This window comes from Equus quagga, chromosome 3, assembly GCF_021613505.1.
Source record: "Equus quagga isolate Etosha38 chromosome 3, UCLA_HA_Equagga_1.0, whole genome shotgun sequence".
Classification (NCBI taxonomy): domain Eukaryota; kingdom Metazoa; phylum Chordata; class Mammalia; order Perissodactyla; family Equidae; genus Equus; species Equus quagga.
This window is the reverse complement of record NC_060269.1, coordinates 143,684,013-143,711,847: the sequence shown is the minus strand read 5'-3', so window position 1 is coordinate 143,711,847 and position 27,835 is coordinate 143,684,013. Positions and strand designations below refer to the sequence as shown.

At 43.0% G+C, this 27,835-nt stretch overlaps 1 protein-coding gene across 1 annotated transcript; it reads left to right on the top strand.

The window, feature by feature from the left end:
- Positions 1 to 1,468: 1,468 nt before the first annotated feature.
- BST1 (bone marrow stromal cell antigen 1) lies at positions 1,469 to 26,711 on the top strand. Its single transcript, XM_046656704.1, has 9 exons — positions 1,469 to 1,926; positions 3,390 to 3,516; positions 5,475 to 5,610; positions 8,184 to 8,266; positions 11,185 to 11,261; positions 11,582 to 11,674; positions 14,322 to 14,408; positions 16,793 to 16,852; positions 26,035 to 26,711. Exons 1-9 carry the CDS (start codon positions 1,574 to 1,576, stop codon positions 26,138 to 26,140), a joined length of 1,122 nt encoding a protein of 373 aa, XP_046512660.1. The 5' UTR covers positions 1,469 to 1,573; the 3' UTR covers positions 26,141 to 26,711.
- Positions 26,712 to 27,835: the final 1,124 nt, after the last annotated feature.

The following is a 27,835-nucleotide window of genomic DNA, read 5'->3' as shown; positions in this document are numbered from 1 at the left end:
AAGTAAACACAAGGAATAAATACCGTGATGGTAACTATTTAAAACAAACATTGAGAGGACACTATGAAACACACTCTTCTAAGATCTTTAAATGCATGACCTTTCTTCAGCCTCTAGCAACCAAGAATTCCAACCAACAAAAGAGACAAAGATTTCAATAAGGAAGTTCAAGAAGTATTGAAAGCTCTTAATGTTCAAGAGATCAAAATTCAAATTAGTATTGTGTTCAAGGTCTTTAAGATATGACCTAACTTTGCTGTCAAGTCTCAACCTCCACCCTCTTCACCAGTCAAACTAAATTTTTGATCTTTTTCAAGAGAAGCTCCATGCTTTTCCATTATTCTTCCTTTGCTCAGGCAATTGGTTCCATCTGAAATCTCTTTTCCCCTAACTCTATACGTCAGCATCCTATTCCTTCTTCTAGAACTACATATAATGGGAATAATAAAGTATGTATTCTTTTAGGTCTAGCTTCTTTCATTCAGTATATATATATATTATATTTTGTATATAATATATATTATATTTTTCAGTATATCAGTACTTTGTTCCTTTGTATTGCCAAGTAGTAGTCCATGGTATGACTATATGACAATTTGATTATTTATTCTTGTTGGACATTTACATTGTTTAGGGGCTATAATGAATTAAGCTGCTATGAGCATTTCATGTATAAATCTTTGGGTAGACATATTTCTATTTTTTCTTTGGTAAATACCTGGTGTGAAAATGTTCTTTGGTGAGGTATCTGCTCAACCATTTTGCTGTCTCAATCTGAGCTTGCTGCTCTTTGACTTGCTTTGAAGTTGTCATCCTGGTTGCCTCCTTCCTGTCTCTCCTGAGTTGATGCCCAGTTTCCTGGATTCTCTGTCTTCCTCTTTCTTGTTTTATGGAGCCTATCTCCAATAGCTTCTTGAGAATATGCCATAGCGACTAAATTACTGCAAAAATTGAGGACCTGGCCCTGTAAGTGGAATTCTGTTAATCCTAGCTCTCTAAACTAATTGTCTCTAGGATTTGGGATCCATCAGGAAGTGAGATTGTGACCTCCGAGAAGTTGCTTAATTTCCCTGAGTTTCCTTATCCGTAAAATAAGGATGATAAACTTAACTCAGAGGGATGTTGTGAAAAGTAAACGAAAATTATGCTTTTAGAGTGCCTGGCACATAATAACAGCTCAGTAAATATTAGTGTTTGAGGTTATGATTTCCTGAAAAACAAGTTGGTTAACTTCCCTGAGTTTCCTCATCTGTAAAATGGAGATGAGAAACTTAGCTCAGGGGGATGTTGTGAAAAGTAAATGAAAATTATGCTTTTAGAGTGTGTGGCACATAGTAATAGTTCAATAAATATTAGGTTTTGTGGTTCTTATTTCCTGAAAACAAAGCAAGCCTACTCATCAGTGGCCGTTGAGCAAGAGGGCGTCTGTCGACGTTCTCATAGTTTGGGGGAAGAAACATCCTCCTTCCGATGACTGAACTCTCCTCATCTATTCTCCAACCTTGCTTCTTTGGGGCTCCCTCCTCCTGGACTGTGGCCAAGATGAGCCAAGAGCAATATCTTGTCCTCCGTGATGTTCCAACTCAGTCCAGGAACTGAAGCGGAAAGGGGCAGAAAGCGAGCGAGGGTGGTGTCAGGGCGACAGTCGTGCCCACTGTCAGCTGGGCGCAGCCACTTTAGTGCGAGGAGAAGCAGCGAGTCCAGGAGGCCCTCCGAAGTCTCCGCGATGTCTGCCCAGGGGTGCAAACCTTCGCGGCTGCTGCTGCCCGCGCTCCTGCTGCTGCTGCTGTGGCTGCCGCGGCTGGCTGTGGACGCCGCGGGCGCTGCCGGCGCGCGGTGGAACGGAGAGGGGACCAGCCCGAACCTGCAGAGCATCTTCCTCGGCCGCTGCAACGACTACAGGCCGCTGCTGAGCCCCGAAGAGCAGTGAGCGCGGCCGGGGAGCCTGGGGCGGGGAGGAGGAGGGGACCGAGAGAGAGAGAAGGGGAAGTAAAGGCGGGGGAGAAAAAGACAAGGGGAGGGGCAAATGGGCAATCTAGAGGGGAGGAGGGCGTGGGGAGGAGGAAATGGGGTCTGAAGGTCAGGGGCGTGGGGGAAAGTAGAGGGTCTTAAAAACAGGGGTGTGGGTGGGGGGAAGGTGGGGGTTCTAAAGGTCAGGGGAGCCGAGTGTGGAGGGTGGCGAGTTTAGAGGTTGGGGAGGCATGGGGTGGGGAACCTACGGGCGAGAGAGGCGCTGTGTGGGGTCTGGAGGTGAGGGGTGTGCTTGTGTGTGTGCATATAAATGAAGGAAGGATAGGAGTGGTCTAGAGGTGACGATTAGGTAGAGATAGGTTTGGATGACAACCAGCATATGCTGAGCCGGCACCATCAAAGCCAGGCATATGGTCTCCAGCTGGAATTCCATGAGTCCAGGTATTTGGGGAATTCAAATTTCAGATCTTCTAATCTAGAGGACTTTTTAAGTTTGAGTTTTTCTTGCCAGCACTGGCTTCTTACAATTTTTTGTTCCTTCTTTGTACCCACTTTTTCTGTTTTCATAGAGTCCCCTTCTTGTGCCAGTTTTTTTTTTTTTTTAAGATTGGCACCTGCGCTAACATCTGTTGCCAATCTTTCTTTCTTCTTCTCCCCAAAACCCCCCGCCCCGCCCCTTCATACATAGTTGTATATATTCTAGTTGTGAGTGCCTCTGCTTGTGCTATGTGGGACGCACCTCAGCATGGCCTGACTACCGGTGCCATGTCTGCCCCAGGATCTGAACCTGGGCTGTGGAAGTGGAGCGCAGGAACTTAACCACTCGCCCATGGGGCTGGCCCTGCCCGTTGTTTCTATTGTGACATATTTAAGGCAAATAAAAAAGAGCAGAAAATAAGATAAGGAACACCCATGTTACCCAGCACCCAACATGGAAAATAAAAAGTTACAAATGCAAGGGGAAATGTTTTGGGAAAGCTGGAATGTTCTTCAACACTTGTAGCTGGCAGTGGAAGTCATACTCTGCCTTGGCAGGAGGTGGAACAGCCTTTCTCAACACTTGGCGCTCACTCCTGGTTTTACAAGGTCTGGCACATCCGCCTGACCTCACTGGCTCCCAACCCCACAATGGACCACATCTTTAAATGAAGAGGCCCCTGAAGCTGGGAGCCTGTGTGGTTTATTGGAACTGTCACCTAGCTCAGTGCCTTTTCTGCTCTCTCTGTGAGCCTGGGACAAAACTGTCTTCCTTGGCTCTACAAAATTTGTGTAGCGCCTTCTGAGAGACACTTCCACTGTCAGATTTCTAAATCCATCACCTAAGTTACATTTTTGATATATGACATAAGGGCTTGTAAAACTCTTGGAGTGCTTTAATAGAAATCTATCATATTGTAATTTCTGTTTCTTTTGCACAGGAACAAGAACTGCACAGCCATCTGGGAAGCCTTTAAACTGGTGCTGGATATGGATCCCTGCTCCGTGCTTCCCTCGGACTATGACCTTTTTATCAGCCTCTCCAGGCACTCTCTTCCCAGAGACAAGGTAAAACCTGGCTGTCTGCCTCCACAGAGATAGACAGTGCACGGGCCAGGTGTGACATTAGCTGCCCTCAGCGACCCTGCAGTGTCACTGAAACAACAAACAACAAACTCACGATGTGCATGCACAGCTCTGTGGTGGGAAGGTGGCTCTGTTTTCAACAGTGACCCTGGGCCTCCTGCCTGTTGTGGGCAGAAGGAACCTTCCTAAGTCAGTGCAGGAATCACAAGGACATCAGGACCTTTTCACTGGGCCTCTGTCCCTAGCCAATTCTGAATAACCTCCGTCCTGACTGGCCCCAAAGGACTGAACCTTGAGTAATTCAGAAAACCCTCAACCTCAGCATCCTCCCAGAAAACCAATCCCTCCTTTTAACAGGCCTTAGGATTTTATCTATTTGGTACCAGTTTCTTTAAGAAAACCACATCTGTGTTCTGTCTGCAGTCAAAGTTCTAAGAAAATGAAAATAAATGAGAAAATCTGTATAAAATGCTTGCTTAGAACAATACCTTGAGTTTAAAGAAAATTTGATACCATTTTTATTTCTCTGACATAATTCTTTTTTTCTCTGGTTTTATTGAGATATAATTGACATACAGCACTATATAAGTTTAAGGTGTACAGCATAATGATTTGATTTATATATATTGTGAAATGATTACCACAATAACTTCAGTTAACATCCATCATCTCATATAGATACAAAAAAAGAAAAAGAAAACAAAAGTTTTTCCTTGTGATGAGAACTCTCAGGATTCACTCTCTTAACACCTTTCCTGTATCTTGTACAGCGGCGTTAGCTATAGTCATCGTGTTGTATATTACCTCCCTAGTACTTATTTATCTTATAACGGGAAGTTTGTACCTTTTGACCACTTCCTCTAATTTTCCCTCCTCCTACCCCCACCTCTGCTAACCACAAGTCTGATCTCTTTTTCTACCAGGTTGGTTTGTTTGTTGTTTCCTTTTTATATTCCGCATATGAGTGAGATCACACAGTATTTGTCTCCCTGACATCATAATTCCTAACCTGATTTTTTCACTGTAAAATCAGGGAATATTGACCCTAACAAATAATCTTAGCATTGATGTTTTCATTTTTAAAATCAAGTAAATGAAGCCGGGAGGTTCAGAGATATAACAGACTGAAAGCATGATTTTTAAGTATATGTTGCATTTGGAATCTTGCTGCCTCCCTATCAGTAAAATGGGGAGCCAGAAATTTTGTTCTCCTCTCTCATAGATTTTGGTGCTGGTTGGTGAACTCAGTAAATATTTACTGAGCTCCTTCCATGTGCCAGGCATCATGCAGGGGTTGAGGAGGCAGCAGGGACCAAAACAGCCCTGCCCTCAGGGAGCACCCAGTCTAGACATGGACTGACTGGACTCCCGAGGATCTGAGGAGATAATGGGCAAGCGGGATATTGTTATTTGCATTATTGTGATGTGAAAACTCTATAACTTTATAGTGGAAACTCTGACATATAATATAAAAGTAATGCACTTTTGAGGCACTTTACACTTCAGGAAGTACTTTCTGTGATCACATAGCATCCTAACCACAGCTGTGGAAGAAGAGAAAGAGCTCATGCACCCCATTTTTCCGATGTGGAAACTGAGGCACAAGGAAATTACACGCCTTGGTCAAGATCACGTCTAGTGTATGACAGAGTCAGAATTCGAACCCAGGTCCTTGATTTTTTTTTAAATCTAGGAATATATATTCAATATTGTATTACTAGGAAAATACTTCATTAGCATTTGCATGATGGTCTTGGAATAAAGGGAAGAGAGGTGGTAGCACTCTGAATGGGTAAATAAAGACAAAGAGAAGAACGTTCGGTTGTCGTGAGGCAAGCCAGAGTTCAATGAGAAATGGACGCCTGACTTAATGATATTGGACCTGAAAAAATCTGTTTTGCTTTTATTTTACATTTTAATTTGTATTTGTTTTTCCTTAGTCTCTGTTCTGGGAAAATAACCACCTCCTTGTCACCAGCTATGCAGACAACACCCGTCGCTTTACACCTCTGTGTGATGTCCTGTACGGCAGGGTTGGAGATTTCTTGAGCTGGTGTCGACAGGAAAATGCCTCCGGTAAGACTCCTGCACAAATCACAAGAAAAGTAAGAATTCCTTTACTATGCATTTGCCCTTTGTGCTAAATGCTTTCATATACCTTTACCTCATTTGATCCCCCTCGATCCTCTGAGGTAGGTGGTAATAATACTAATTAAAAATAACAATAATAGATAGAGAGCACTTAGCTTTGCTGGGTACTTTCTAAGCACTTTATAAATATTAACTGATTTAATCTCTGCAACAGCTCTGTGGAATAGGTCCTATCCTAATTCCTATTTGGACAGTTGCGAAAACTGAGGCACAGCAAGGTTAAGAAATTTGCTCAGGGTTGCACAGCTAATAAGCAGCAGAGTTGGACAGTCTGACTCCAGAGCTGATGCTCCCACCCTGCACAAGTCTGCCTCTCTATCCTCATTTTCCAGAAGGGGGAAACTGAGGCTTAGGGAGATTAATGACTTGAGGAAGTAGGGCCAGGGTTCAACCCTCTTCTGCCGGATTCTGAAACTTGTGCTCTTAAATGTCACTCCTGGCAGCCAGGAGATATTTCTGGATTAAAGTCACTGTGAAAGTTAAAGTCACAAGGGCTGCCCTGATGGCAGTGAAAACTCTCTCCACTCATCCAGCTCCCACGCTAGAAACTGCTGATACAGTGGTTCCGGCTCAGGGAGCTTGTAGCCTGTCAGAGCCTGTGCCCTGATGCGGGAGGAACTGGGAGCTAACGAGTGGCAGAGTGAGACACCAGCCCAGACCAGGGCATCGGGGAAGCTTGCAGTGGCTCTTGACTCACGAGGATCTTTAAGGAGGAGCAGGAGGAAGGCCCACCAGGAAAGGAGGTGGGGGGACGTGTTCCCTCCGTGAAGGCTAGACATTGTTCCTCCCTGGGTATTGGAGTCACTCTATGAGTTTACCTAAGCTCAGTTCTGTTTATTCTCCTCCCTTCATTCGTCTATCCAACTAAATTCATAGAGTGCCTACTGTGTGTCAGGTCCTCCTCTTCTACGCAATGAGAACATAGCAGAGGATAAAACAGGAAAATCATACCCCATCCTTACATTATGGAGGGAGGGGAGGGGATAAACAGGCAAGTAAAATATATAGTCTGCCATAAAATGAGAAGGGGTACAGAGACAAACCAAACAGGGAAAGAGGAAAGGAGGCGCTGCAGAGGTGAGGAGGGGAGAGGAAAGTGTTGCAGTTTTAATTGGTGTCCAAGGAAAGCCTCACTGAGAAGTGATATTTGAGCAAAGGCATGAAGGAGATGGGGAAGAGCATTCCCTGTCAGAGGGAACAGCAAGTGCGAAGATCCTGAGTGGAAGTGTGTCTGGCATATTTAAGGAACAGCAAGGAGAGCAGTAAGTAAAGATAAATGTAGTAGGCTATGAGGCTAGAGGAATAAACGAGGGCCAGACAGCACAGGACATTGTGAGGACTCTGGCTTTCACTGTGAGTGAGATTGGAAGCATTGCAAGGTACAGGTCAAATGGCCATGGCCATTCTTCCAGTGGACAGTGACCAGGAAGCCTCGGTTTGATCATCCTGTGGAGAATGGGGGAGAATGAGGGAGGATGTGATGGAAAGACTATGAAGAGAGAGAGTGTGGTGTAATACAAAATAAATGTTTGGTCTTTGTCCCCTGGTTCCTGGCACGCAGCTGCTAATACCTTTGGACTCTGAGGAGTGAGGAGAGTGTCTTTAGTGTGGTAATGAGATGACTGGTGGTTGGGGGCCCCTAGATAGCTTCAGGATGAGGGCTGGTCACCAGAAAGACCAAGGTATGATTAAAGAGTTGGAACTTTCAGCCCCATCCCCTGTCGTCGGGGAAAGGGAGAGGGGCTGGAGATTGAGTTAATCACCAATAGCCAATGATTTAGTAAATCATGCCTACACAATGAAATCTCCATAAAAACCCCTAAATGATAGGGTTCCAGGGCTTCCAAGATGGTGACACCTCGAGGTGCTGGGAGGGTGGTGCACCCAGAAGGGCATGGGAGCTCCACACGTGTCCCTTCAGAAAGGACACATTTTGCCCTGTTTGGTTCTCCCTGGGATGATTTGTCAATTAGAACTTTCTCCTTTTTTATAGAGTAAATGGGGAACAAATCCCATTATATATCTGCTGAATTTTGCAGATATAAAATTTAAAATTTTAAAAATTTAATATATTTTAACATTTTATATATTTAAATGTTATAATTTTTTTTTTCTGCGTTAGGACTATCACTTTTCTTAGGCTACTTTTTTGTATTCACTTCCAAGACCAGAGTTAATTGGAGAAGGTGCGTCTCCCAATAGAGCAAAGAATTTTTTTATTACTTTAGTAGAGCTCCAGTCGAGAAATAACCCAGCTGCTTAGGCCTCCACCTTCCTCATATTTGTGATGAGTAGAATGACAAATGTCTTCCTATCACGGGCTGGGTGGTCACTCACCAGGCTCCTTGTGGACTGGGTGGGTAGAGCTGTGAATGTCAAATTCCTGCATGTTGTGCAGAATGCAGGCTAAATATATTTTGTGGAGCTGGCAAATATTTTAAGTTAATTCTTCCCTGATATAAACTTTGAAATGAAACGTTTGTCTCTTTTCCCCTTAGGACTCGATTACCAATCCTGCCCTACAGCAGAAGATTGTGAAAACAATCCTGTGGATTCTTACTGGAAAAGGGCATCCATCCAGGTAATCCTGGGATGGACAGGTTGAGGTTGAGGATGAAGATTCGTTGAAAATCTCATGAGTTTATGTTGAACAAGAGTCATGCTATTAATATAATGAAACTGCTGTCTCCGATTTGATTATGTCAGATTGCTTGAAGGGTGGCAGTGTTTGCATCTGTTCTGCTGGGTGGCTGAGCAGATGTGGGACCCACGAACATGGGGCAAAGGGGTTCAGAGATTGGGCCGTCAGGTGGTTACTTAACTTCTCTGAGCCTTTGAAGCATTCTGATTCATTCTCTCCGCTCCATAAAGGTGTGAGAATTTAAGGAGCTAAAATACTTAGTATAGTGCCTGGCAGAGAAACATTTAGCTAATGTTAGCTATAGATGAGGACATGAATAGTTATTATTATTACTATTATGTCGTGGCGGTTGTTAATATTTCACAATCAATGTGATTTTGGTTGCTGTGTAAAATGAGGCAACCCCTGCTTTGTGGGAGACCCCAGGACATCTGGGATTGAGACGTGGGGGTCAGGAATGTCCATAAGACTGATAATAATGGGAGAGGAGGTGATAAGAGACTGAGAATAAACTGGAGCTATAGAAATGGTCCCCTTAAGGCAGGTCCGTTCCTCAGAGAATATTGTCACCAGAGTAAATGACAGTTACCAGTAGCTATATAGTACCAGTGACTGCAGCTTAACATTTTATGTCACCAGGGTTAGACCAAAGATTGGAAATAAAGAGGGTTAAGTCCTTAGCTGAGTGCCTGGCAAAGAGCTGTTGACTATTAAAAGTTAGCTATATCGACTGGGAGTGGACTTCAGGTCCATCCACCCACTACCACCAACCCCCTTTCAGGGCTATTAGTGTCTCTTTTGGTCCCATTTTCTCATCTGGATCGCCAGGTGTCCACTGGGCCCATTGTTAACCGAGCTGAGATGGATTGGGTCGGATCCTCCACCATGGCTGCAGTTGGGAGCTAAGCAGAGGGCCTGCTCCAGGCGGAAGACATTCCATCCATTCCCGTGCTCTCCTGCCAGCTCCAGTGGGAGTGCTTTATTTGCGCCCACTATCCACAGGTTCCATTTTGAGCGTAGGCTCCAGTCAGTTGGCAGTGGGCTGCCCGAGCCCCTCATTGAGGACTGGGAGGCTGCAGATGCATCATCACCTGAGGGTGGATCATAACAGCAAGCCAGGGGTGATGTCAACCTTCTACATAAGGGAACCGTATATCCTACCCAGCGGATCCGCACAGTGTGTGCTCCAAACCACCATCTCCTACTTCCTCCAGGTCTATAATGGGAATCTAATCATCGTGCCCACATTTCATGAGCCCTTAGAATATGCTGGGTAGTCTGGGCATGAGGAGAGGTGGTTTAGCATAGCGATGAGGAGAGGGTCTGAACCGGAGCAGAGAAGTATTCAGTAAATGTTAATAATTATTATTTTAAATGATTTGATCCTCGCAACAATCCTATGAAGTAGAGACTCTTATTACCTTTGTTTTACAGATGGGAAAAATGAGGGAGAACAGGTCAAGAACTTAAGTTTAACTTAAGCTTACAGAGCAAATAAGGAGGATAGGGAGCAGGGGGCAGGATTTGAGACCAGGCAGTATGGTTCCAGAGAGCAAATTTTCAACCACTGCATCACACAGCCTCATTGTATCTGTACACATTTTTTTAAATTAATTTTATTTCTTATCATCAATGTAATAGCTGCTTATGATAGAAAATGACAAATTATGGAAAGCATAAATGAAAAAATTAATCAACCACATTCCTGCCACCTAAAGGCAGTCTCTTTAGCCTAGTGGTCATCAGCATCTGAGGATTTAAGCATGGCTGTTAGCACTGTTTGGAAGCAATCTGACACCTGGGTGGCGTGAAGTACATTGTTTTGCTGCAGCTGGTGCTGGCATCACTTTGCCAGAGAATGAGAGTAGCCCCAGACACGTATCTCATTCTAGCATAAGCATTCTATGAGGGAAATTAAATGTTCTAGTAGTAATTGAACTGGAGATTTGGGAACTTCTCTGCACCTATCTCTCCCTTGGGAATTTCAGGCGTTGACTTTTGCCCATTTCTTTTTAACATAGTAGAGCTCATGCTCCATCCATCTAATCTTGCATTTTGCTTTGAATGTAAGTACTTCCTATGCTATAGCAAATCTTTTGTAGACTTTTATTAATGGACGGCTAATATTTCAGACATGTAAGTACCATGGGTTACTTTCCATTCCCTTGTTGCTGACTGTTTGAGATTGGTTACAAGCAACGCTGCAGTACACATCTTTGCGCACAGTGCTTGTGGTGGTCCTTTGTGCTGTTTACCAAATATTTCTGTTTCATCTTCTGAGCGTGTGGTTTGCACTACTCTGCCTCTTGAAGTTACTTATGTGTGACTTGCACTGGCCAATGAGATGTGAGTGGGAGTGACTGTGCGACTTCTGGTTGGAAGCCTCTAAGAACTGGTCTGTGATTTGCCATTTTTCCCTTCTTCCCCCTGACAGTCAGCCACTTTGCAGATGTGGAGACTTCATCAGCTTGGGTCCCAGAGCAAGGACAATGGACCTGTGATAAACATGTAATATGAGCATGAAATAGTCTTTGTTGTTTAAAGCCATGGTGATTTTGAGGTTGTTTGTAATGGCAGCATAGTTTAGTCTATTCCAGCTGATGCAATGCTGGAATCTATTTCACATTATTTTCTTAGAGTAGATTCCCAGACATGGAATTACTGAGTCTATGAGCTTTTGCCATTTCAAAGTACTCTGCTTTCCAAGATACACTAGTTGCATCCCTACCAGCCACATGAAATACCAAATTTATCACATTCTTGACAAGATGAGAACTGTTAATTGAAAAAAATATCGCTCATTTCATAGCTGAAAAATGATGTCTTAGTTTACTCAAAATAGTTTCTTCTTCTTGCAGTATTCAAAGGATAGTTCTGGGGTGATCCATGTCATGCTGAATGGTTCAGAGCCAACAGGAGCCTATCCTATTAAAGGGTAAGAACGCCAGCACCAACAAAAACAACAAAGATGCCAAAATGTTTATTTAGTTCCTTTGAGCGGAAGCTTAAAAGAATCCTCCTAATCTCCAATCTAATGCTTGTCTGGAAGTTCTAGTAGAGCAAAACAGGTCAATGACCTGGAGATAAGAGCCCAGTCTATACATTTATGCTATTAATAGCTGATGAATCCATGAATGAAATGTGACTGAAAAATAAAGGCTAAAAACCAAATTTAATATGTAAATCAATTAACAATGAAATAGAAAAGTATCATATTCCCTTAGGACTTTAAGAAATGTCTTTCCTGTTTCTCAGTTTCTTTGCAGATTTTGAAATCCCTTACTTCCAGAAGGATAAGATCACACGAATTGAGATCTGGGTTATGCATGAAATCGGGGGACCCAATGCGTAAGTTATGGTGCTATTGATGATGGTAATTGTGCAAACATGCTTTTCTTGGATGTGATATCATCAAGTCTGTTTTACATTTTCATTTTTGGGGAAACAGCAGCCTTCTTTGTTTCTAATGTAGTGGGTAGAGAAAGGCAAAAGCTTGACTTTCTGGAAATGCCACTAGCCAGTCCTGAGCCCACAGAGAAAACCTCCTTTGTCCAGATAACTCCTCCCAGCCAAGGAAAATCATGTTCCTTTCTGAGTGGCCTGGGCAGCATTGGATAGGAGACTTTCTTACGCATTTGTGTGGGTCAACACCACTTTCTCTGTCTGGTCGTCTGAAGCCCAAAAACCCTCGCCAGGAGTTCTCAGAATTGACCCAAGGACTATGTAATGAAGACTTTATTGTCAGAGAAAAACCTCTTCCACAACTGTGTCTCAAATTGGCCAAGAAAACTTGTAAGATCCATATTTTGTGGGAAACCACTCAAGTTTGTATAAACGCAAGCCCGAACACATCCTTCTCATCAGTGAAGGGCACTGGTGGCAAAGCAGAAGATAAAAAACTTAAACCCAGTTTGTTCAGAGACAAGCCAATGAGGCCAAGCCAGTTAAAGCTGTGCAGCCATGATGGCGCTTCAGAGGCAAGCTGGGGCCTTGTTCTTCAGAGCATTGATGGTACATAGAGGAAAGTGTTGCCAACCCCAGTGAGTGGATGTGTTATTGAAAGTATATTCTGGGAGAATCTTAGCAAATTCCCCGTTTCAGGCCCCCAGGACCCTCTAAGACTTACCATACAATGAATGATATTTTTTTCCTGTTTCTTGGGCAATCGATTAAATTTGCAAATGACTTATTACATAGTTATACCAGGATCTGCATTCCTCTTCCCAGAAGACAAATTATACTTTCCATTGCATGAAGAACAATGCATATAGCTTTTCTTAGTCCTGGGAGAAGTTACTCTTTGTCTAGAAATTATGCTTGCTTGTTGTTTTGATGTATCTATCAGAGAAAGCTTGTCCTTTGAACCTACTTTAATAAGATACGGAGACTGCAGTTGAAGGTCCTCTCAGGCTTCATTTCCGCTGCAGGAGAGGTGATAACGGAGTCAGAACACCTGCTCAAACATTTATGCCATAGGGTGGAGTCGCTGGCCATGAGCTAAGAAAGTGGGAATCCTGAACTGCTCAGATTTTAGGAAAAAAAAAATCAGAGGCAGGGAGCTAAAAACAACACAGCTAACAGCTGACTGTGTTTAGCACTGCTTTGGCTGTGTTTATTTAAAAAAATAGTAAAATAACCCATCGACTAAGCTCTGTGTCTAGGTGTCCTGAAACCTCCAGATCATTGCTTACTAAAAAATTCTGAGTAGTGAACTTGGCCCAGAGAAGGACATCATCCCAGATTTTGGCAAGGTTCTAAAACATGATGTCATTCAACACCTTGCCCTCTTCGTTCCTGTAACGCCCCAAATTCCACTTCTTCTGTGAAAACTTCCTCCAATGGCTCATTTCCTCCTAGTATGCTCCCTCTCTATTAATTTTATAGCAGGGAGGCTGTTTACCTTCTCATTCCACATACACTGAGGCAGGGCCCTGCCTGCGATGTGAATACCATGCCTACTAACCCCAGCTGGCAGTGCTGTAGCCACCTCTGTCTGTTGTTATAAATCCCTCTGCTTAATTGTGACCATTGGGAAGGTAAGAACTCCTGTTGATGACAGTGTGGGGAAATAGACATCTCACACTCTGTTGGAGTGGTCAGCATGGGTTCAGTTTGGCAGGGCTACTCAAGAGCCTTAAAATTCGTTCAAAACCTTGGTGCCAGAAAATCTACTTTCAAGAATTTATGCTAAGGAAACGAATAATTAAGGATATGTATGAAAATGAAGGTTTAACGAAGTTCACTGTAGCGTCAGTGATGTTGAAATATAGGAATAAATCTTGATCTTTAACAAGAGGGGGCTGGTCTTATAAATCATGTCCTGATTATGTAAGTGAGACCAAGCAGGAATTAAAAATAAAGGCAGAGGGGTATATATGTATAGACACAGACATGAGCAAACGCAAAATACAAAATGCATTGGACAGCAGAATCTCATTGTTATATTTTAAAAGTCTCGTGGGAATACATATATTTAAAAAGTCTAAAATGATACACACCAAAATGTTAGCAGCAGTTATCTCTAGTGATGTGAGATTTGGGGTAATTTTTTTTTCCTTTTCCTTATTTGCGTTTTCTAATACTTTTTTATTTGTATGTTTTTGTCGCCATTTAAAGCTTAACTGAATACACGCTAGGTTGAGCAAGTTGGCAGTCAGCATTGCGCCAGCTGGGGCGGGGGGCACTTAGCGGAGGGGTGTTGGGTGGGGCTGTGACGCTCCCTGTGGCGCACTGCGCATGCGCCGGCACAGGCGCTCTCAATGCGAATCCTCAAACTTTGAGCTCGGTAGTGGGGGTTCCGAGCGCTACGTGCTGGGGCGGTGCGGGTCTATAGCCAGCAGCGCTTTTGCGTTCAGAGACTTTCCCAAATGCTTTTCCAGAGGGGGGAATATCCAAGGAGAACATGGTCAAAAGAAGTTTTAATTAGCCCAGAAACAACTTCCTCTTTCCTCTTCTCCTTTTGTTTAATTTTTATCTTTTTGTTTTTATGTTTTAGGGAATCTTGTGGAGAAGGCAGTGTGAAAGTCCTGGAAGAGAGACTGGAGGAGATGGGTTTTCAGTACAGCTGTATAAATGATTACGTGTAGGTGGCAGATTATAATTGGTGCATATCTTCAAAGGTGGAGCGGTGATCGTGGAGCCTAGGGGACTGTTGAAAGGGTTTTGGGGCCATCAGTTCTAAAGGCCCCGGGACTGTGCCTTTTGGGTTGTCTCTGGGTGTGGGGAATGGAAGTGCCTTCTGGCCGGGGTTCTGCCTGGCCTCTCCTCCACTTCTGTCCAGAGTCCTGTTTAATGACACTGAAAGGACAGACAGAGTAGCCGTTTATCATTGGTGCTTGTCCAGTTTCCCCCTCACTTGCTTACACATGGTGAGTAAGCTGAGAACAGGGGCTGTGGTCCTGGCATCTTTGGATGCTACTCTGCAGTGGGATCCTTGCCCAGGGCAGGTGCTCAGCTACTTCCAGGTAGATACATCCTCACTGCAGACCAATAGGAAAATAGTAATAGCTACCATTTATTGAGCTGATCATGGGCCAGACACTTTATATACGTATAATGAGATATCGTTTGAGGGCGTTTCTGATTCTTGGAAATGTAGTAAGTTTGGCTCAAACCCTGGGACAGTTGAAAGCCCTGGATGGGGAATTTCTCACCTTGCTGCTTGCTTCCTGCTTCTCTGTGCGTCAGCACCTAAGTCTGTGGGCCTGTTTCATTCCTGAGGCCAGAGTCCAAAACTGCGAGGACTTAGTGGCTTTCCTGAACGTTTGTGGGTATGGCAGGTATGCAAATTACATCTGCGGTTTTGTCCAGTGCCCGTGACCATCCAGCTGGCTCTGCTGCCCTCTGTCTTCTGAATAGCTCTGTGGGCCAGATAATCCTCCCATCCGAGCCAAGCCCCTTGGAAGTGTGGGTCTCCCTGTACGCATGCCTCCCCGAAAGAATGGGCCCCTCAAAGCTGTTGTCTTTTCCCACAGCTTAAAGCTGTACTGTTTTACTCATCTCTTATTGCTAATGCTCTCAGGAAATTCAAAAGTCAGGTCTTATTAATACCCTCTTTTAAAAACAAAACAAAGCAAATACTCTTGTGGAAATAGAACCTATGTACAGAAAAATGCACAAACCATAAGTGTGCAGTTGGATGAATTTTCACAAATTCAACATATACCTGAACCAGCACCCAGATCAAGAAACAGAACATAACCTGCACCCCAGAGTCTCCTTTGGGCCAGAGCCCCTGGTCTCCTTCCCTGCCCACAGCTGTCCTCAGGGTCTCAGCCTGCTTCTACTCACTCCAGTGTTGTCCCCACCTAAGCTGGCCTTCAGTGATGTTCCCTTGCGAGCCCGACTCAGCTCCCCCAGCCCCGTTTCTTTACTGCGCATGGACTCTTTCTGTGTTAAGGTGGGCGTTTGTATTGCTTCTGGGAACACAGAGGAGATAACAGAAGGCTTAACGTGGGATTGTGACGAAGGTTAATAACTCAAACTCCAAGCCAGATGTAAATGAGAACCTCCTGCCTCTCAAAATTCAGATGACATTGGCCTCTGTCCTGCATCAGTCGAAAGTTCTCCCCGGGGTTCTTGCAAATTTTGGCTACGTCTCGTCTTTTCACAGCCTCTCTTGCCTCTTGCTTGTTTTCTGCTTAGCTTTGTGTTGAACTAGACTCTAAAACTCAATGCGTTTTGGGGGAGCATAACACAACAATAACAAACTACTCCCATAAAAAATGTCTGCGTAGTGTGGACTTTACCGAAAAGTAAACAAGTCCTAGGGAGGGGTCACATAGCATACCACAGAGGAACAGTGTATCTGCTGTTCTTCCAATGTCCTCTCCAGTCACCCTGCCACGAGGGATCCTCTGTAGGCTTGGCTCCCACCCAAAGCCCAGTGTCCATCGGTCCCTGGCTCCTCTCTTCACTGTGCCTTTTCCTTCCCCCTTGGCTGCCCTGGAGCTCCACATCTTCTCCCTCTATCGTGAGGAACAATTTAGCTTTCTTTGCTGAAGCCTGGGTACCAGCCATCACTGTGTGCTTTGAGTCCAACCTTTTGCCCAAAGTACGTATCAAGAGGTTTTTCCAAGGAAAATCGTGCATCTATACAGAACTGGTTACACACTTGGGCTCTAGAGTAAGCCCACAAGGCTCAAGTTCAGCTCCTCCACTCCTACTGTGACGACTTGTGCAAGGTCCTCTGGACAGCTTTCTCACCTGTAATTGGAGATGACAGTAGTACTTGCTCCATTGGGCTGTTGTGAAGATTAAATGATATAATCTATGTACAATACATAATCGGGTTTCTTGGTACATAGTAAGTGCTCAGTAAATGTTGGCTAATAGTTTTAAAAAGAAACCGCGTGTTCTTCGAGGTCAGAGACTTCGTATCCCCAAGTACCTTGCAGGCACATGATATATGTTTGATGAGTGAAAGTCATTTAAATAATCTCTTAAATATTTCTTTTCATTTTATAGACCAGTGAAGCTCTTAAAGTGCGTGGACCACAGCACTCATCCTGACTGTGCCTTAAATTCGTAAGTAAATATCTTAACCCAACCTCCTTGCTTCCCCAAGATAACCAGTCCTTACTATTTGCAGAACACTGATGAATTGCAGTAATGACTCTGCCCTCACCCCCTAAAACACCGGGCTGCAGAGGAAGGTTTGTACCTCTGCACTGCACTCCTCTCAGTTTCCTTGAGCTACCAGGTTGGTGCAGATTTGATGAACATCTACCCAGCTGAGCTGAACTCCTGCCCTGATGCGGCCCTCTGCTCCAGCTGCACTTGCTTCCACAGGAATTCTAGGAGTAGGGTGGCAGGAGGACCTTTTAAAATTTATTTCTTAATCGTTGTATATTTTAAAATCGTATTAAATTTTTTGAAAAGGTAATACATACCTTCATCATGCAATGAAATTCAAAGATATAAAAGGGTAGAAAAAGTGAAGAAACTTTCTTTCTCTATTCCTAGTCACCCAGTACCCTTACCCAGAGGCAACCACTATTTCTGGTTTGTTGTGTATCCTTCTAGAATATTCTGTGCCTGCAACAACACACACAGAGGCATATTTCTCTTTTCTATTCTATGCATAGGATTCTACAACTGGCTTTTTTCACATAATAGTGTGTCTTGGTACTGTTCCCTATCTATAGATAAAACTGCCTCATTGTTTTTAACAGCTCTGTGGCATTCTGTTGTATGCACGTATCATGATTTTTTTTAACCCATTACCCATCGGTGGACATGTAGATTGTTTCCAATATTTAGCTATCATCAACAAGGAATATGAGGATTTCTTTTTCCCTCCACTCCCATATCCTCAAAGTAATTTCTTTTACCATTTAGGTCCATCTCCTCCCGTATGTCCTCAATGCACAAACACATACATGTTACCAGACACACATTTAAGTTTGTTTATTTATTTGTTCTTGGTTTGGTCTTGTTTTCATTTATTTATTTGCCTTTGTTTTTGTACAAAAAGCGCTCATACTAGACATATTGTTCTGCCATGGGCTTTTTTCACTTAGCGCCATAAGGGCATCATCCGTTTAAGTCTGTTCATACTTTCTGACCCAGTCTTTGAGTGGCCACAGAGTATTCTGTAGGATGGCCTCTCCATCATTTATTTAGCCATTTTCCAGTCATAGGCTGACTCCGTTGTAGTGTAGTTGTTTTGTTATTATAAACTATGCTGAAGTATAATCATGGATTATATACCTTGAGTTCTTGTGCAAGTATTTGTGTAGGATAGATGGCCAGAAATGGAGTTGCTGGGTCAGAGGATGTGGATAGTTTCAATTTTGATGTTTCAAAAAAGCTGCACCAGCGTACACTCCCACCAACATATTGGTGGGTGCACTTTTCTCCCCTCCTTTGCCCACACTGGGTATTATTTATATCTGTATCTGTGTCTGAATCTGTATCTGTACCTGTACTTGTACCTATATCTATGTCTAATTTTAATCAGTTTTGTGGGTAGAACATGATGATTTATTGTTATTTGGATTTGTGTTGGCAGGAAGATTTCTGAAGCTGCTGCCTGAGTTCTCTTCCCTTTCTTTCCTATCTGCTAACATCATATGCATCCTTGAGGACCCAACTCCAAATGTCCCTTCCTCTGTAAGGCTTTCCTGATTCTTCAGGTGGATATTAGAACCCCCTTCTCTGCTCTCCAAGGACTTTGTGCCCAACTTGACTATAGCACTTCCCTCTTTCTAGCCATGTTTTAGTTCATTCCACATGTCTGTCTCCCTCACTCGATTTGGCGATTGCATCAACTTCCTCTTTGTGTTCCTCATCACAGTTGCACATAGTAAGTGCTCCATAAATGTCGGTAGGATCTAGTCTCCCATCTGCAAGGGGAAGAGAACTAATCAGGGCTGGACATCAACTCTGTGCCAGGTTGTGCTGTGTGAATTACAGAGCACATTTTGTGCATCCTTATAACTAGTCCATTAGATAGACAGAGAGACAGAGAAAGAGACAGGGACTGCTCGTCATGCCCACATAGCTCTTCTTCCTTTCTTCATTTAGTAATAGAACCCTTGATTTTAGTTGGGCTGATGGCTATCAATAATAATGTGTGTGCTTCCTAGCCTTCCATCTCACTGTGGCTGAGTGATGTGTGCAATTTTTTGGATTAAGCCTTTGAAAGGAAAGAATATGCATTCCCCTTCCCCTTTCCTGCTGGCTGGGGTATGAATCCAGAAGGTGTGGTGCTGAGCCATCTTCAACAGGGCGTGGCAGAGCGACACAGCAGAGGGAGGCTGGGTGCTCCCATACCGTATCAGCCTGGACAGTTACTGAGAGAGAAATAAACATCTGTCTTGTCTAAGCCACTGGGATTTGGGGTCATTTTAACAGCAACCAAACCTGTATCTGAACCAATGTGGAAGGTTCCGTTATCCTCATTTCAGAGGTGAAGAAACTCTGGTGAGAGAAGCTAAGGTAGGACTCACCCAAGACCACCCAGCTAGTGAGTGGGTCTGAAGCGAGTCTGTGAGGTTCAGAATTTACTCTGGCAACTGTTATGCTCTTTTGACTGGAAGTTGGGACAACAGATCCACCATCACCTGCATGTGTACTCGGGGCTAACATCCCGGGGGTGGGTGATGGATTTAAGTTCTCTCCGACGCTCTGCTGTCCATTCCCTGTGAATTTGGCTTGCATTTTTTTTGAGTTCTCTCACGGGAGATGAAGACCTGTGGACCTGGCTCTTCACTTTCCTCACCTGAAAATGAAATCCATCTTCCTCTCCCTGCCGCTCTAAGACCTTCAAGGTTCCTACCACCACGTCCAATTCCAGCCTGTCCTCCCAGGGTCTTCATACTCTTTCTCAACACACCGCCCACTGCTCCTCACCGGGAACTTTCATTTCAGGCTAGCTTTGATCCACTTTCCTAAAGACCCCTGTGCTTTCCTGCCCACAAGCCAGTGGACACTGACCCTTTGGTGGTAGTCAAAGCACTGCAGGTGGAGACAGATGGCCTGAATTTGGCAGTTTTCTCATCTACAAAACTAAAAATAATGGGAACTGTCTTACAGGTTAGTTGTGAAGATTGAATAAAACCAAGTGTGTCTAAGTGCCCACCCTCTTTCTAGACAGTGCAGGAGGAGGGCTTTCCAGAGCCTGGGCTGAGCACAGGGTTGGGTTCCTATAGTTCATGTAGAGAGCACATCAGCTGAAATTCTTAAATGCAAGCATCGCACACCAGCTCCAGGTAGTTCAGTAGAAATGGGATGTGTTAAAGGGTTTGAGGTTGCTCACAGTATCTTCCTGGGAGAGCCAGAGAAGCAGGACTGGAGGCCACACCAAAGTGTCACCCAGAACTGTCCCAGGGCAGACCCCGCTGCAGCCTGTCTGGGTACAGACACCTCAGGGAGTGCCTGTGATACTCGCACCTGGATGATGCTTCTGGAATCTCTACCACTGCTGCCTTGGAAAGCTGGTGCCTTGGGCACTCTCATGGCTAGAATGGACCCTATATGGCAACTGCTGTTTTAATCCATTGTGCTCACCAGGGCAGATCTCGTTGGCAGAGTTTTGGTCATGTGTTTGTGCTCTAACTGTGAGGAAGTCTGGGAAAGTGAGTCCCTGCTTTAAATCCAGTCCCATGGCTTTAAATCTCATCTCGATGCTGGTGACTCCAAAATGAATCTCTCTAGTCCAGGCCCTCACTGAACACCACACTTATATACTCAACAGTGTACTCAGTGTTTCCCCTTGGATGTCTAATAGATATTTCAAACTCAACACATCCAGAACTGAACTCCTGAACTTACCTGCTGTGGTAGGTTGAGTCATGGCATCCAAAGATATCCAGGTCCTAATTCCTGGAACCAGTGAATTTTACCTCATATTGCAAAAGGGACTTTGCAGATGTTATTAAGTTAAGGATCTTGAGATGAGATTGTACTGGATTTTCCAGGCAGGCCCTAAATGGAATTGTAAGAGTCCTTGTAAAGGGGAGGCAGAGGAGATTTGACAGAGAAGAGGAGGAGAAGATGACATGATAATGGAAGCAGAAACTGGAGTGATGCTCGAAGGTAGAGAAAGGGCACGGAAACAGATTCTCCCCTCAGGAGATGTTCCAGAAAGAACCAGCCCCACTGACACCTTGACGTTAGCCCAGTGAAACTGGTTTCCAACTTCTGACCTCCAGGACTGTAAGAAAATGAATTTGTGTTGTTTTAAGTCACTAAATGTATTACAGGAAACTAATACACCCCTAAACTTGGTCTACCCATAGTCTTCTCTGTCTCAGTTGATGGGTGGGGGTAACATTCACCTGTCCCCAAATCCCCAAACGCCCCTTCCCGAAATCTTGAAGCCATCCTTGACTCCTCCCCTTCTCTCACCCTTCACCAGAAAATCCTATTGGTTTGACCTACCAAATTGGTGGAAGATTCAGTCGTCTACTGTGTCTAGCCTGGTCTGAGCCACTCTCATCGCTCACCTGGATTATGGCCATAGGCCCAAAAGAGTCTCCCTGCTTTCACCTTGCCCCGTTCCCCCCATGGTGCCTTTGAAACTCAGCTACTAGAGTTAGCTTTTGATTTCTATTGTTTATTAGGGAAATTTTCCAACATATACAAAGTGTAGAGAATAGTCCTTTAAAATTTTAGTCATGTCACTCAACTGCTCAAAACACTGCCGTTGCTCCCACGTCACTCAGAGTAAGAACCAGACAGCCTGCCCTGGCCCCACTTCTCTCCACTTTCTTCTGTTACTCCCCTTCCCTCACTGAGCCTCAGCCACAGTGACCTCCTGGAATGTGCCAGGCACATTCTCACCTCAGGGCCTTTGCCCTCGCTGCTGCTGTTCCCTCTGCCTGGAAGCCCCTCCCCCATGTGGCTGACTCCCTCACCTACAGTAAGTATTTGTTCCCATCTCACCTCCATGAGGTCCCCTTGACCTCAGTATTTAAAATTACAGCCTGGGCCATAAATTCCGGCTCTGGGAAACCCCTTATGTTGCTCTATTTTTCTTTTTTATAGTGTTTACCATCTTCTGACTTATTTGCTTATTAAGTTGATTTTTTTATTTCCCGTCTCTCACTTGTTAGAACATGAGCTCCATGGGGACAGGGGCTTTCACCTGCTTTGTTCACTGATGGTTGTCTCCCAGGAACCTAAAACAGCCTGCAGCTTGGTAGGCACTTAGGAATGAATGAGTGAATGAATGAATGAATGAATGAACGAAAGATTGTTTCTACCATGGGTAGGAATAGATTTGAGACAAAGAGTGTTCAAAGACGCCGGGCAACTGAAAGGAGTGGCATGTGTCCTACAAGAGGTGGAGTGGTGTCCAGCAGCAGCATATGTATAAGGTCCAGATTTTGATTGCAAGAAGCAGAAACCAGCTGTGGCTCACTTAGGTGGAAAAGGGGGACCAAGGTTGCTGGGAAGATTTGATAGAATAGACAACTCGGTGAGCCAGGGACCTCATAAGGCCTGGCGGGGTGGATGTGTGTAGTGTTACAGTGTGACATAGATCTTTAAGGTTTTACTCCTTGTCTCCTTAACAAGACTGTAAACTTTATACAGATACAGATCCTGTAAAATTCCTTTCTCTAAAACCCATTGCACCCTACACTGCCATTCCTGAAATAGCTAAGTGGTGCCACACTGGCGCCAGTGCCTTGGTTTACCTCCCCTGCTGCAGGATGTGGAAGGTGAATGAGGGTGGCTCTCCTCACCTGTCCTCAGGTGTTTCTGAGCACTTCGGATGTGTCAGACTTTCAGCCTGGCGTTCTGGAGTCATCATCTCATTTTGTCCAATCACATTCCTAGAAGGTGGGCAGTTTGATCCTCATCAGTGATGCTGAGGTTCAGAGAAGTTCAGCAGTCACTCAGGGTTGGCTAGAGCCAGAAACAGAAGCCAGGTTTGTCTGTGTGTAAAGTCCTTGTTTTTCCCACCGAACCACACCGCCTCAGTGTGCCGCTGGGGTTTGCAGTACAGCAGCTAAGGAAGGGGTTATAGTTCCTGACCTGCTCTTCTTTCTTTGTTTGGGCATTCTTTCAGGGATTGTTAAATTGATTTATTTATGACGGTTCTTTCCCAGTTCCTTTGACGTCAAGAATAAAATCCTTTTTCACTCTTTGCCAAGTTTTTCTCCTCTTTTATTGCTGTGAAAGGAATTTTACTAAACTCTTTTTAAAACAACCTAGCAAAGAATATTGGTAGATAATTTATGGAAGAGGAACCACCAATGGCAAATATGGAAAATTATTTCATCATTTAATAACAGTGAAATGCAAATTGAATAAGGTGCAATTTCCACCTTGACTTCATTGACACATCTTAACAAAAAATAGCATAAAAATATTTTAAAGATGTTATTCAATGCTTGATGGAGTTGTGAATTGGTAAAATGCTTTGGGAGAACAATTTGACAATATCTTTCAAGAATTATAGAAGTGTCCTTAATGCTTGACCCAACTCAGACCTTAGGGTATTTCTGATACCTTATTCTAAAGAAATTATTCAAAATGTGGACACAGCCTATATGCTCAAAGATGTTCACCAAAGCATTCTTTATAATACTGAATCAGAAATGCAAACATTGGGAGCTGGGCCTAAATATCCAATGGCGAGTGAATGGTTACATCAAAGGGTTACATTTACTGGATGGAATAGAATGTAGCCATTAAAAACAATGGTAGATGTTATATGCCAATTATGTCTCCATAAAGCGGGGGTGGGGGGGTGGGGAACCTGATGGATAATCATAGAGCAATATGGAAAAATTCTCATGAACAATTAAATTGAAAAAATATGTAGAAAACAACTTTATATGTTTATAGGTTATAATATTGGCTAAAAATTCAGTAGACTGATAATCTACAGGATTGGTGAGGATATGAGAAAACAGACATACCTTACTGAAATAAGGACTCACTATTTTGGTCAGGGTCAAGGGAAGACATCAGATCTCTCATCTTGGCCCAAATTCTCTGTCCAAAATGTGTGTCATCGTTGTGTCCAGTTCCTCCTCCACAGCCATCCCCTACCCCCACAGCTACTCAGGTCCTAAGCCACAGAAGTGGGAATACCAAATTCTACTTGCTTAGGAATAGTGGGGTAAAGGACTGTTAATCTGCAAAGACTTAGAATGGAATAAACAGCTCGCATTATTATTATTAATACTTTTGTGGTAAGTTTAGGAGCAATCTGTATTGTTTGGTATTTAACTTATTTGCAACATTTTAGAGAATTTAGCATATAACAATAGCTGTTGGAATAGCCCTGTGATTCCAATATGGTAATTATTAAATAACTGATTTTAGACTTGGGATTTTTAGTTGAAAGTTATAAGAGAATTTTACTAAGTTTTTAATCATTATTGGAATGTTTAAGAGAATTAAAATTAATTTTTATACATTTATTAGATTTATTAGAATCAAGTATTTGAGAAGGTTTTGCTCATCTAAAGTCATTTAAAGTATTAAAGTATTTTTAAAAGAACGTAATATTTTTAAACTTAAGTTTAAAATAATTTAACCTGAAGTAATTTGAGTTTAAAATATTCAAGGGAATTTGAATAAAGCCTCCTTAAAAATTATCAGAACTCACCAGGTTTTTAAATAGAACAATATGATTCATAAATTAAATAGAAAAGTGTGTGGGAAAATCAGGCTTTTGAATTTATGTATTTAATAGTTAGAACTAATTTTTTTAAAAGATTGGCACCTGAGCTAACATGTGTTGCCAATCTGTTTTTCCTTCTTCTTCTCCCCAAAGCCCCCCAGTACATAGTTATATATTCTAGTTGTTAGAACTAATTTTTAAAACCAAAGTAACTGCAAATAGTGTTTTTTTCTGTGCATAAAAGCTGCCCTCAAGCACAACCTCACGCCGACATGAAAAGCTTGAGCTAAATTGTGACAAATCAATGCATAGAAGGTGGGCCCAGACATGCAAAGCAAAGGAAAACAAAACTGTGTTTCTATTTGTGCATGATAATGGGCATGAATGATAGAAAGAGGTCTGAGAGATGAACTCCAAATTGCTAACAGTGGTTACTTCCAGGGAACGGGAGTGAGAACCGGAAAAAGATGAAAGGAGACTCACTATTACTCTGTTTAGTTCTGTATTATTTTATTTAAACAAATGAAAATGTATCCTTGTATTAATTCATTAATTATTTAAAGGTGAAAAAAGAAAATCATCAATTTTGAATGAATCAAGTCTGGGACGTGAACTGAATCAGAAGTGCAGTGGTAGAACATGTCCAGCAGGAGGAGCCCTAGTACAGATTTGCGGGCTGCTGGAGATTCCTGTAGCAAAAAAGAGGGGAACTGCTGAGCAAATGGAGTAAGGAGGTTTCAAGGACCCCGGCCACGAGTCGAGAGCCAAGGGATACATTTCCAAACCAACATCAGATTGTTTCCTAATTTAAAAAATTTCTCTTTTAATTGGTTTCAAAGAATTCAGTAATTTCGGTTTTTAAAAATCCAGTGGTCAGACCCTATTGGTTATGACCAGAGTCCGTGTTTTGGCCAGGTCCTGTCTTGATGTCTTTATGTCAGGACAGGTTTTCCTCACCAGTTAAACTCTGATGGTGAAATGTCCGTCAATGGAGAACTTGGCTGACTTTATGGTACATCCACACAAGACGAGTTCATCCTTGAGGAAGAATGAAATAAACTTGATATGTACCATATGGAAGGATGTCCAAAAAATGGTGTTAGGTGAAAAAAGCAAGTTGCAGATTCCATTTGTTCTTAGATAAAAAGATATGTGAATGTGTGTGTGTGTGTGTGTGTGTGTGCATGCATACGTGTGTGTGTGTATCTCATTCCTGGAAGGACAACTCAAACTACCAAGATTGATTCTCTATGAAAAGTGGGAATGAGGGGCTGGCCAGTGGTGCAGCGGGTTCACTGGTTTGGATCCCGGGTGCGGACATGGCACTGCTTGGCACGCCATGCTGTGGTAGGCGTCCCACATATAAAGTAGAGGAAGATGGGCACGGATGTTAGCTCAGGGCCCGTCTTCCTCAGGAAAAAGAGGAGGATTGGCAGCAGATGTTAGCTCAGGGCTAATCTTCCTCAAAACAAAAAAGTGGGAATGGGGAGACTAAGGGAATTTTACTTTGCATTTTATAACTTTCTGTACTAGTTCCATTTTTCTGCAGTGTGCGTTTATATTTTTGAAAGGAGGTGCCATACACTAACACTGACATTTTCTCTATTTCCTTTTTAATTTGCAGGGCAGCAGCATCTACTCGAAGAGAAGTCCCAGCCCTTTATGCAGAACAAAGTGCCGGCCTTATCGTTCTTCTCTTAGTGGCTTTGGCTTCAGTTGCTGGAGAGTAACTAGAGACTCAGCTCTGCTGCCCTAGCGAGCCCCAGCGCTGACACCTGCCCTCACACACTCATCCCTCTTGTTCTGTGTGCACCAAGCAATTCCATTGTCTAAAGAAGCTTCCCACTGGGAAGACAATGTCCTGAAATGGGTTTTTAATGATACACATGCTCAGGATTTCAGAAATAAGACATTAGTTCTATTTCATAGGTTAAAACTGCTGCATTAGAATTAAAGCACATTATTATTTTCTTATTTTCATAATGGTACAAAGCATTGAAACCCAGATTGTTTGTTATACAATCAAACATTTTTAGAAAATTCTAATAGAACCGTATTTTATATATTTTCTAAGTTTTTCTATATACCCAGCAGGGCACGCTGCATGCTTGTTGATAGCTTATGATATATGTACACTATATAAATGTATGCCTATATATTTGGTAGGCAAAGATTGATGTATAAAGATGTTCATGGGGCCAGCCTGGTGGTGCAGTGGTTAAGTTTGCACATTCTGCTTCGGTGGCCCGGGGTTTGCTGGTTCGGATCCTGGGTGCGGACATGGCACTGCTTGGCAAAAGCCATGCTGTGGCAGGCGTCCCGTGTATAAAGTGGAGGAAAATGGGCACGGAGGTTAGCTCAGGGCCAGTCTTCCTGAGCAAAAAGAGAGGATTGGCAGCAGATGTTAGCTCAGGGCTAATCTTCCTCAAAAAAATAAATAATAAAAATAAATAAATAAATTTTAAAAAAAGATGTTCATTTAATCGTTATTTATAACGCAGGGAGGAACCCAAAATGTCTAATAATAGGAACTGTTTAAATATGGTTTGGTGTATGTATTCCATCTGCAGGATGGAATATCATTCAAATGGTAAAAGTCGTGTTTACCAATCCAAATGTCCTTCAGCTGATGAAGGGATGAACTAATTGTGCTACATCTATATGGTGGAATACTACTCAGCAATAAAAAGTAACCAGCTATTGGCATTGTGCTAAGTGGAAGAAGCTAGATCAAAAGATTACATACTGTATGATCCTATTTACATGACATTCTGGAAAAGGCAAAACTATAGGAATGGAGAACAGATCAGTGATTGCCACAGGTTAAGACTAGACAGAGGGCTAAGTAAAAAGGAAGTGTGTGGGGGAATTTGGGGGAAGTGACGAAACTGTTCCATGTTGTGAACCTACGTATTTGTCAACACTCACGGAACTGAACATCAACAGGAGTAAATTTCACTGTGTGTAAATGAAATGTTTTCCAAGAAAGTTTAATCACAAAGGAAAATATCAACAATAAGTGCAAGAGATGGGATATAAAACTGTTTATCATATGATCCAATTGTCTAAATATGATACAAATGTAATATATATGTGTGTTTGTATGATATACATGTTGTGAATGAATGAAAGGAAAGGCAATAAATCAAAAGAAAGATCAATTATCACTGGATAGTGGTCTTATCAGTGATTTCTATTTTTGACTTTTGACTCAGTATTTTCCAAATTTTCTCTCATGAGTATGCATTACTTTTATAATCAGATGAAAGAAATACACACCCACATACACACATGCACATATCATATATGTGTGGTAATTTGACCCAAAAAAGAACATTTCCAGAAGAGAAAGACAAAACCAAAAGCTTGTCCCAGACACTTCTCTTTTCTCCTTACTCCTTTTCTTACCCAAAGCAAGTGTGGGT